Genomic DNA, 12,009 nt, shown 5'->3' with positions numbered 1-12,009 from the left:
AGTCTGGTATTGGATTTGTTAACATCTGCTTACCTTTAACGGACCATAAAAGGGAAAAAGAGGCCCCAAAGAATGACAAAGTTATGAGAATCGGAATGTTTCCCAAAAGTCAGGAGGCTCTCCCCCTTATTTATTTTTAATAGAAGCAAGCTTGCTGGTGGTTAATACATAACCTATCTTACATAGCACTAATCTTTTCATCACCAGTAATCTAGCTGAATAAAGTACCAACGTTGCACACCATCTTATTTGGTCCACTTTCTTTATGGTTCCCAAAACATAGGACACCTGCTACTGACCTTATTCTTTCTAGAATAAAGACTGAAGGTGAATTATTATCACAGCTGATTTTCAGATATTCTCTGCCTTGTGCATGATATACATTAGAATGATCCCTGGCTCCCTCTAACAATTTAAAACTTAGAAAGAACGTAAAAATAACAACAACTGTAAACCATTCTCCCCAATGTAGAATCAAAAGTAATGGCATATCAAACAATGATAAAGATGGCAATGAGGGTGGGAAAATGGGGAAACAGAATTAAGTGGAGTTTGGAAACTTCTTTTAATTAAAAGTTTACTTCTTTTCAAATTCTAACGGCTCTTAGATGCATTTTAGAAATTTTAGTAATAGTGGTCACAATCATTTCTTCTGGATTGTGTAAGGCCACCTTGAAATGAACACCTGGAAAGAAACTGGAAACAGTGGTTCTTGTGATTCCTTTCTGAGTTGCATAAGGGCTTTTGTTAATCCTGCTGCACACACATGGGTAAAACCATAAACACTGCCTCACACTGGGCCAGGCCATGTCAACCTTTTCCATCCTAACCAGCTTTAAGCCTATACTAAAAATGCTTATTCTACTGGACTCCATGGGCTGCCCTGGAATAGACCCCCAGGTGAGCTGACCCAGGCACCCAGGAAAACCACGCAAACCCAGAATGCCGCAGGGAGAGCAGCACTACCACTAATATGCCCAAGAAACCGTCTCTGAGGCTGCTTCAGAAAGGACGAGGATGACCTTTGAAGACACAGATCTACACATTTAATAAATTTCCAAAACCCAAACCAAATAAAACACAGCCATGCCCAATCTAAATTACAACACTTTATTGCAGCATCGGCAAAGGTCAGATTTCTGAAGCTGGTGAAGATCGGGCAGCATTTCCATGTGAAATGTTACAACTTTACAAGTTTTGTTCTTATTTAATTCTACATGCAGAAACTGAAACATGGTAAAAGAAAAAATGCAAAATAGCTAGAAAAAAAGATGTAATCAAGTTGTAGCATACAGATGTGCTCTTTAACTAAACTTACTATGCCTATCGGAAAGCAAACGAAAGACAACTATCCTAATAAATTAACAGACTGCCAGAAACAGACTAAGAACCCTCATTTCTATTTAGTGGGGAGGAAAACAAAACAAAACAAAACAAAAACAAACGCAAAATAAAAGCTCTACTATTTCCATACTTTGTTTAGAGACAGAGGCTGTAAACCCATGAAGGTCAACAAAATCTTCTGATCCCGTTCTTGTTGGCCTTCGTCCATTTGCTGTGACATGCTGACTGGCACGCTGCTTGTTTTCAATGATACTTACAATGGGCTCAACTCTCCCTGTTCCTGGGCTGGTGTCAGACTCCCCTAAGCCATCTGAACTCATTCTCTTTGTATAGTAGAAGTCTTCACATTTCTCTTTTACCCCAATAGGCAATTTTGTATTACTGACTCTGATGGATAAAATGGATTTTTTTTTCTCCCTCATCCCTTGTTCCTCTTGAAACAAATTCCTAAACAAAAGCCTTCCTGGTGGATTATCTGGTATTTGGTTATCTTTCATCATTTTGTTGTCCTGCATGTAAGTTTTTACTAGAAGATTTTACTGCTTGCTCTATACTTTTCTACTGCAGTCCTGGAGCCCCCAATTTTATCTTCTTCCAACATGGGATGTTCAATTCAGAGACACTGTAACTCAAATCAAATTTAAAACTCAAGTTCATTTCCCCCATACCATTACCATCACAACCGTTTCTTCTCTGGCTCAGTCATCTCATTGACACTCTTCTTGGTGTAACTGCTCAGTAGTCAAGTTAACCATCTCATTTCTTGACTGCCATTCTCAAGAGAAGATTAACCCTCACGTGATTTCCATTACAAAAGGCCTTTCCGCCTTATCTGGAAGCGTCAGCTTGTTCCGGTGTTGGCAGAGGCTGCTGTTCCTGCCTCATGGCCCCAGCCTGTCCCAGGTTTAGATTCGCAACGCTCTAGACCGACATGCTGAGATGTGTCCACTGCTCTCATTCAATTGCTGGAGGACTCCACTATCCACAACATCAGATACAGGACCTAATGAAATGACACGTGCTGCTGGATCAACGTCTCCTGGAGGCACAAACAGGGCAACGTTAAAAAGCACTAGTACTGAGGGCAAACCTCTGGCAAGAAAAGGCCCCCTCAACAACCACCAACTGCGGTTTCCTGACGTCTCCCAGGCAAATCGGTGCTTCTTAAAGAGCACACGAACTCCTACTGGACTAAGAAACAACAGGAACAGAGGGGCACTAAAAAGAGCAATTCTGATGGTGATCAGACGGGTGGTCCTGGAATCTTGCCCATAACTACTTTCTAACGCGCTGAGTGTTTAGGGTTTGTGTAACAGTTGAACGGTGTCCCCCCCCCACCCCAATCGCCATGTTGAAGTCTAACGCCAGGACCTCAGGATGCGATCTTATTTGGAAAGGGTCAGTGCAGATGTAACTGGTTAAGAGGAGGCCACACTGGAGTAGGACAGGCCCCTAATCCAGTCTGTCCTTCAAAGGAGGATGCACTCAGAGGGAGAATGCCAGGTGAAGATGCAGGTGCAGGGATTGGCAGTGCTGCGGAAGCCAAGGGAGGGCCCCGAACAGACCCCCCCACAGCCGTCAGGAGGAGGCAACCCTGCAGACACCTGCCACCGAGGCAAGCAGTTCTGTGGCCACCGTCACCCAGCGTGTGCTGCTTCCTCTGGCAGTGCTAGCTAACAGTTCGTTGCTCACAAGAAAAGCTTACATGAGGACGAAACTGATTTCTAAGAATAAGAGGCGAATATGGAAAAGTGTATGTGGTGCCTGGGTTGCTCAGTCGTTAAGCATCTGCCTTTGGCTCAGGTCATGATCCCAGGGTCCTGGGATCGAGCCCCGCATCGGGCTCCCTGCTCAGTGGGGAGTCTGCTTCTACCTCTCCCTCTGCCTGCCGCTCTGCCTACTTGTGCTCTCTCTCTGTCAAATAAATAAAATCTTTAAAAAAAAAAAAAAAAGAAAGAAAGAAAAGTGTATCTTTGGCTGGATATATCTGTAACAGCACTGAACTGAATGGAACAAGGTCAATAACACAAGTATTCCCTGAGAGAAAGTTGCTCTCCTGAAGTCAAGACAAATGGTTTAAAGTATTTTTTTTTTAAAGATTTTATTTATTTATTTGAGGCAGAGAGAATGAGAGACAGAGAGCATGAGAAGGAGGAGGGTCAGAGGGAGAAGCAGACTCCCTGCTGAGCAGGGAGCCCGATGTGGGATTCGATCCCGGGACTCCAGGATCATGACCTGAGCCGAAGGCAGTGGCCTAACCAACTGAGCCACCCAGGCGCCCCTAAAATAGAGTATTTTAAATAAATACAATAAATGATAGAACAAAATGTCCAGTCTTTGATAAGATAAATACATCCCTGAATATAGTATACAGAATGTCATTTGACTACTTTATAGGCAAACAATCATTTGAGAGATTTGAAAATTTAAGAGCTCAAAAAATACTTACAGTATACACTTTGGATGAAATGCTATTCTACAAAGGACTCTATTTTACAACAAAAGTATCATTTATTTAACTTTACAGTAAGGACATAAAGAAAATACCTAATAAAAAATGCACATCTTGGGGTGCCTAGTTGGCTCAGTCGGTTAAGCGTCTGCCTTTGGCGCAGGTCATGATCTTAGGGTCCTGGGATCGAGTCCTGCGTCAGGCTCCCTGCTCAGTGGGGAGTCTGCTTCTCCCTCTGCCCTGCCCCCTGCTTGTGCTTGTGCACACTCTCTCTTTCTCAAATAAATAAAATCTTTAAAAAAATGCACATCTCCTGGGGCGCCTGGGTGGCTCAGTCGTTAAGCGTCTGCCTTCAGCTTAGGTCATGATCCCAGGGTCCTGGGATCAAGCCCGCATCAGGCTCCCTGCTCAGTGGGAAGCCTGCTTCTCCCTCTCCCACGCCCCCTGCTTGTGTTCCCTCTCTCACCGTGTCTCTCTCTGTCAAATAAATAAGTAAAAATCTTAAAAAAAAAAAGGCACAACTCCTTAAGATGGGTTAAAAAAGTCCAGTAGTATAACACCCTACTCAGAGTGTGATCTGCATTCTAGAAGCTCTGACATCACCTGGGAGATGTTAGAAATGAGCGAGAACTAGCAGTTTTTAATAAGAGTCACTAAGATTAAATTATGTATTTTAGGGGCACCTGGGCAGCTCAGTTGGTTGAGCAACTGACTCTTGATTTCAGCTCAGGTTAGGATCTCAGGACGGTGAGACTGAGCCCTGCATCGGGCTCCATGCTGGATGTGGAGCCTGCTGAGGATACTCTCTCCCTCTCTCTCTGCCCTCCCACCCCCCATCCCTGTTCGTGTGCACACTCTAAAAAAAAAAAAAAGTGTGTGTGTGTGTGTGTGTGTGTTTTAAAGTTGAAGGAGCACTGGTTTAATTCATACGGATTTTAGCACAGAAACCATATCAGCACTAACACCTGCCAAAGGTTTGAAGTTTCACAGTATTTTCAACACTGGCAGAGTGGAAAACAACCTTTTCTGCACTGGTTAACTGTTTTACTAGAACACTATTGCCATTTTAACGCATTCTAAGCAAATGCCTATGCTTTGTTAGGGTATCACTGCCCAGTGAGAAGGGCTGCAATTTTAATTTACAGTCTATTTTAAGGATCCCTTGTGATTAGAAAAACTTTTAAATCATTATAATTAATGCCGGGGAACCTATCAAAATCTGTTTTAATAACCAGTATCCAAATGAATTTCCCCTTATCTGCCATATAACATGGACAATATTAATAACTAATTTTTTAAAATAAACAGTAGCCAAGTTAAAGAGTCAAGTTGAAAACAGTTTCTCAGACCTGACTCAAGTTTTCTTCTCCCTCCTCTGTTTAGGAATTCACCTCGCAGCACGTTCTCCCTAAGGGATCTGAAGAACCACTGCTCTAGATACACATCTTTCTACTGTCTGGCCCAGTGTTAAAAATAGAAAATAAATAAAGAGCTGCCAAACCACCAGGAGATTCCACCCCACCACTTATGTTCCTTCAAACGACTACATTTCTTCAATTAAAACTTACGTTTAAAAAAAAATGGCAAAGAACATTTGGTGCTCGAATGGGTCAAAAACTTTTGTTTACATGATTGCTTGTTCCTCTCCATGTTCACTCACAACTGTATTACAAGAGCACTGGCTTTGAAAATACCATAATACTTTACAGAGAGCCACTTTTAAGAATGATGGACAAGGGGCGCCTGGGTGGCTCAGTCGTTAAGCGTCTGCCTTCGGCTCAGGTCATGATCCCAGGGTCCTGGGATTGAGCCCCGCATCGGGCTCCCTGCTCGGCGGGAAGCCTGCTTCTCCCTCTCCCACTCCCCCTTCTTGTGTTCCTCTCTCACTGTTTCTCTGTCAAATAAATAAATAAAATCTTAAAAAAAAAAAAAATGGACAAGTCAGCATTTTTTATTGAGTTATGATTTTAAGAATAGATTTAAAACAGGAAGAGATTGTAGCTCAAAAATTGGACTTTCACAAAATCAGGAAATGAGGAAAGAAGAGTTAGGGAGCAGAGCTTAGGGAAAAAAGTTTATTAAATGACTAAATACAGATTTTTACAAGTTTTTCTGTCCATTCAACAAATATTAACTGAGCATCTACTATGTGCTAGGCACAAGAGCCACAGAGGAGTTATAATAGAAAACAAGGCAAGACTTCATTTCTGCCCTCAATCTTCAGTCTCATGGGGGATAAAGACAAGGTAGTAGATGATTACACAGGACAAGGTCTGTAGAAATACAGCGAGCAAGGGCAGCATATATGCACCAACCTTCGTCAGACTTGAGAATATCAAGGTAAGATCTGAAGGAAGAGCAGGAGATATCCAGAAGAAAGTTCCAAACAGAGAACACAACTAGAAGGACTAAAAGACCAGCGTGGTTGGGAGTAGAGGAAGAGAAAGAGATAAAGCCAATAAGGTAAACAACCACCCCCCTCCCCCCATCATGTAGGGCCACGGTAACCAAGTTTAGGAGTTTGGACTTTATCCTACAAACCATGAGGAGCCACTGATGGGTTTTAAGCAGAAGAGTTCACTTACTCAGACAGCAGATGTGCATATTAGAAAGAACAATGCAAGTACAGCAAAGAGAATGAACTGGAAGGGGTTGATACTGGAGACTGAGAAGCAGATCAGGGGGCTGCTGGCAACAATCCAATAAGAGGTGATAGTAGCTTGATCTGGGGGTCTCAGCAGCGGAGGTAGAATAAAATAGGCAAGTGTGAGAGGCATTCAGTAGTAGAATCAAAGGATTTGTTAATTAACTAGACACAGAAACTGAGGGAGAGAATAGTCCAAACTTAAACCTCCTTTTCTAGTGTGGACAACTGGCCCAGCAGTGCCTCCACTCAGCTGAGCCAGAGAACAGAGGAGGAGAGAAGCCTGGGGGCAGGGACACACCTTCTAGGTGGTTGTTTAGAAGACCAGTGAATGAATATACAGTCAGAAACTAAAACGTGTGAGTTGAGCTGGAGCAATGGATGGTAAGTTTGCCACAGGAGGGAAGGACACCTCCATGGAGAGTATACAAGAGTAAGAGAGGAGGGCCTAGGACTGACCCTGAGGGACATGAGCGTCTCCAGGCAGAAGCAAGCTCATAACAAAGTCAGGAGACAGGAGGAGGAGTCAAGGAGGGAAGAGAAAGACCTGAAGACAGGACAGCTATGTAAGTCCAGGGAAGAGAGTATGTCAAGAAAAAGAGGGTCCACATGCTGAGTGAAACACTGGGAGGCACAGCTGGAGGCAGAGGGGAGGGAAGGAGGGCAGCAGACTGCAGTCAGCCACACCAGTGAGAGGTGAGGAAGAAAGAACAAATATGGCCAATCCTTTCAAGTTTGGTTTACTAGGGGCTGGAAGGAGGGAAGGAAAACAAGAAGTTAACGAAGAGAATTCTAAAACACAACTGAATAACTGGTACCAAACTAAGAAAAGCGTACCTTTATGTTCATCTGTTACACATCTATTAGCATATATAAGTTTACACATCTGCTTTCCCCTATTTTTTTCCTATTGCTTAAGAAATGCCTGGTACTTAATTAACTTTCAATGAATTTTAAAAAAAATATATGACTTGGACAGAATTAGCTCTTTCAAATACCTATGCTTAGTTTTCCCACTAGACTATAAGCTTGAGCATAAAGACTTGTTCTTTTTGTACTTTTAATTTGCCACAGTGCAGGACTGAACCCATGGTAGGTGTGGAATGAGTGAAAGCTAAGGGGGGCATATCGTACTCCAATTATGTATCAAATGTCAAAGTTACTGATTCTTAAATCCACCCAAACATTTAAAAATGGGGAAAAATTAGGAAAATACACTATACTTGCATTATGTGACTAAAGAAGGGATTAGGTATTAATAGAAATAATGCCGTTCAGAGATGTGAAGCTGTAATACAGAAAGGTGAAGCTGGTGGAAAACATCAAGATAAAAATATTCTAATAGTTCTGTTTGCCAACCACGAGACAAGAAGAGAAACGGGTATTATCAAGACACTGATATATATTTAAAACTCTGTAAGAAAATGTAAAGAGCAGAAAACTAAAATTTTTATGGCTTGTTAAAACTACCTATGTTCTATGTTTTAGTGGCAATAAAAGGTTTTATTAAAGGGCTTTATTGAAGCTTGGATAATTAAAAATAACCTAGTATCTTATGCCTCATTAGATGGATTTGTACATCAGTTCTAGCTTGGATTTCTAAAAACACTACACTCACTAGATGTTAAAAAACAGACCCTAAACTGTCATGACAAACCAATGTGCTAACCTGTAATCTGACTAGAGCTGTCTGAGCGTATAGGTCAAAGAAAAATGTTATCAGGAACACACAAACATAGAGTGAGTACAAGACAGAGATTTGCACTTTCCCAGCACTGCTGTCTACAGTAATGAACTATTCCGCTCCCCATCCCTAGCACACTTCCTCCCACACCCAACTTGCCTGCCCCTGACAGCAAGGTGACATCTTGGGACTGTTGTATGTCCTTAGCCTAAAACACCAATACCCTGAAGGAGATCAGTAAGTAAGAGCAGCAAGGCCAATGTCATCTTTGATTATAACCCAACCACAAGACAGAAAATTGAGTTGATGGTATGGGTCTTTAGATCAGATCCCAGAAAACTTAAATTTTCTCCCTTAAAAGAAGATGAATAAGGTCTTTTTAGGAATCTTCTATGTGAAATTCCTTATGGAATTGTAACTATTTCACTTTAAGCAACTCAAGTTTAAGTAGAACTGGCATGGATCCCAGCAGGACATTCTATAATTAAAAACAAACAAAATACCTCAAAACAAACTCAGCCTGCAGGGCTTGAAAGTCTAGGAAATAGGTTTTGAGTTTTTGTAAACATTACTCAACACTGACCTAAAAAATTCTAACACAAAAGTGTGTGATTTCTCTCAAACTCATCTATAACTAGTCATCTCTGTGAATGCAAAAGAGAAAATTAAAGAATCCAAAGAAGTCCACTCAGAGAGTGAAAGCCAAGATCAGTGTGGCTGAAATTAAAAAACAAAAAACTGTAATTATTTTATAAATACGTTTTCTTTTCTCAAATGCCTACAACTCGAAGACTTCTCTATTTTGCTAAAAATTAGGCCTTTATCATTAAGTATAATCTAGAACTATCTAATTTATTCATACAGACATCATGAAAAACAAGTAGCTAAAGGAGAAAAAAAAGAGACCATCTTACCTCCCACCAGTCTTAAAGATTAGATCCGCATTAGGTGCTCCCTTCGGATGTTGGTAACGAGGCCGCCGCTCCCGATTGGTGTTTGCTGGAGCTGGGCGCTGGGCAAGAGACTGCAGCATTTCTGTAACCAGGAGCAAAACAGAAAAGGTGGTTAACTGTGGTAAATGCACTCCCCTCTATGAAGCAAATAAAACCCTAGGGAGATCAAGTTTATTAGTTCAGTCAAGTAGGTGATTAAAGAAAAATAACAATTACACAGACTGCAATAATTAAGAAGTCCTGAAAGAGCACATCAAGAGAGGAGACATGCTCTTTAAGCATTTAATATCCAATATCCCCCCGTACCGTCAATCTGGCCACTACATAAGTGTGAAGCGGTAAAACAGTATGAGAAGCAGTCTAGTTCAACAGCTACAAACACAGCATCTGGAGCCAGACAATACTGGTTCAAATCCCAGCTCTGCCACTTACTAGCCATGGGACTGCGGTTCATTTCCCTAAATGTCAAATGGGGATAATAATAAGCACTTATCTCCTGGAATTGTGGTGAGGGTTAAGTGCTTTGTAAAAATACGTAAGTCAGTGTCCAGCCCATAGTAATAAGCACTTATGCTGAGTGTTAGCTATTATTACTGATTGTTAAAAATGTTGGGTATCTACCAGAAGAGATTCTAGAAGAGAGATTCAAAGGTCAAAAACCAAGTATTTATTTAACAATCTCTCTTGCACAGAAAGCAGTCTGTCAGTACAGTGCTATATAAACAGCCATGTTATGGCTCTAAAATCTGGGGGCCACAAAAACACCAAGAGGCTGGCTTATGAAGTTCGTGGACTCTATACATAAGGTTCCACTTAGTTGAAAAGTGCTGGGTACATCTGCACGAAACCAGAATCTTAATTTGGGTACACCCTCAAATCTGAAGAAGCATGGGGTCTTTGAGACAGGACTCCCAAACAGACAAATGAGATAATAAACATGTGTTGAATTAATTGCTCACAGATGACTGGCAACATGAGGCAATTAAAAACTGATTATCATCTCAGTTGCAAACATAGCTCTAAATAGTACAGACTTTAACTGAATTACGGAGTTAGCAAAATACGATGAATATTACATTACTGTTATTTTGCAATTTAGGTGAAGATAGAATGGAATATAAAAACAATTTCTTAAGCTAAATATTTACAAAGATGACATGAAAGGGAGGTGAGGGTAAAAACTCTTGATATTCTGTATTTAAAAATCCCAAAGAGCATAAAACTTTTCTACTTCTGTCCTATAAAGGATTGTTTACCTTGATAATCTTCTTGCTCTTGCCGTTCATTGATATCTAATGTGAGCTTTTTCATTCTCATCCTCTCTTCTTGTTCCGCCTGTTGCTGGTTCCAGTGATTTGCAGCAAGTTGGGAAGACATGGGTACATTAAGGATCTTAAACTGAGAAAAAATAAGAAAGAAATAACAAATGGCTTGAGAAAATTGAAGAAAAAAGATTTCAAATAAAATGCTAAGTAGAATTAAACAAATTTAGAAAAATAATGTCTTTCCTCTAAGTCAATAAACACAGTATCATCTAAGAACATAAACAGATAATAGTCTTAATCTTCTAGAGACAAACCCACTGGGTTGGATAGAAAGTGGAAGACCATCAAGTTCAATCTCAAGAAAAGTAGAAGCTCCTCTTTCCTGCACTCTGTCTGGAAGCTCTCATCTAGCAACAGGGTATCAATTTCCATCATAAAGACCTTATAATTGTCAAAAAGACTTTTATATAGCAAGCTGTAACCTTCATCCTTTTCATTTCTATCCTCTGGAGCCAGTTCTGGCCTCCTGGACGATACAGATCAAATCTACTCCATCTTTAGTACCGACACACCTTCTTACTTCTAAAGAGAGAATGCAAGATTGGAACAGAGGAAGAGTTAAGCAACTGCCCTACAAGATCTATTTCTCTGTTACGGGAGAGTCCTTATCTACGAAAAGTTTTGTTTTTAGCAGGATGTCCCTGGTTAGGATTGTGCAAGGTACACAAACCTAGATAGAATCTATGAGTTTAAGGGCTCCCTGGAAATCGTTGAGTAACCTACATAACTATGTGAACACAAAATGGAAATTCTCTCTGCTGTGTATAATGTGCACACCTCAGTTAAGAGACTTCCTCTAATACTCTGGGTCAAGGGCATGCCTGATGAAAGAAAGGACACAGAGACCTGTGCTCAGGATCCCAGACTTCTCTGGTTGATCTATGCCACTTTGAATGCTTGCATCCTTGAAATTATTAGTAAAGCTTAACACTGTGTAAGTCTCTAATTCATCTGAATCTGATTTGACAATCTCATTCTTCATATTATCTCAGATGTCCTCTCTTTTGGTATTCGCTTTTATATGATGCACTTTAGTCAGTCAATATTCCTCTTAAAATGTAATACCCAGAACACTAAATGCACCAGCTCAGATACACTAAGGTGAAAAATACTAAGTGTGGGTGTGAAACATCTACAAACCCAACTAACTACATTTTTATCACAGTAGATAACCAAGTATCTCCTATATCAAAATAAAAATATGTTTAAGGTAGTCCATTTGGCTACAAGCCAGAAGACTTCACCAACCTCACCCATTCTCCCCAGTGAGGTTAGTTTGATTTAATGTGCTCTTAGTGGTCAAGGACAGACTCCTTGCAACTATCCATCCCTTTCTATTTTATGACTTCAAAACCATCTCTTAAAGAAAAAAACACATACACATACAATCAAGAAAACCTCACCGCAATCAAGATAATGAGCATGTCTCCATTACCTCCAAAGGCTCCTCTGTCCCTCTGTAACCCATCTTTTCCTCTACCCCACCCCCAGGCAACTGCTAACTTGATTTCTGTCACTACTGATCACTTTGAACTTTCTAAAATTTTATGTAAGTTGAATCATACAATACGTATTTTATTTTGCCCAGCTTCCTTTATTTCCCACAA

The 12,009-nt window shown here is 40.7% G+C and overlaps 1 protein-coding gene across 2 annotated transcripts in view; it reads right to left on the bottom strand.

The window, feature by feature from the left end:
- Positions 1-1,096: 1,096 nt before the first annotated feature.
- UPF2 (UPF2 regulator of nonsense mediated mRNA decay) overlaps positions 1,097-12,009 on the bottom strand; it is a 111,554-nt gene continuing 100,641 nt past the window's right edge. The window contains exons 20-22 of one of the 2 annotated variants that reach the window (XM_045874431.2): positions 10,334-10,475; positions 9,039-9,159; positions 1,097-2,383 (exon numbers count right to left, since the gene is read on the bottom strand). In XM_045874431.2, coding sequence (XP_045730387.1) covers positions 2,374-2,383; positions 9,039-9,159; positions 10,334-10,475 — 273 coding nt within the window. In that variant the 3' untranslated portion in view covers positions 1,097-2,373. Of the gene's footprint in view, positions 2,384-9,034; positions 9,160-10,333; positions 10,476-12,009 lie in introns of those variants that run through there. The other variant, XM_045874432.2, reaches the window with a different exon arrangement.

Source organism: Mirounga angustirostris, unplaced genomic scaffold (genome assembly GCF_029215605.1).
Source record: "Mirounga angustirostris isolate CCGP_5_RB_7025 unplaced genomic scaffold, mMirAng1.0.hap1 SCAF_5, whole genome shotgun sequence".
Taxonomy (NCBI): Eukaryota; Metazoa; Chordata; class Mammalia; order Carnivora; family Phocidae; genus Mirounga; species Mirounga angustirostris.
The sequence above is the reverse complement of the archived record's forward strand: the minus strand, read 5'-3'. Positions and strand labels throughout refer to the sequence as shown.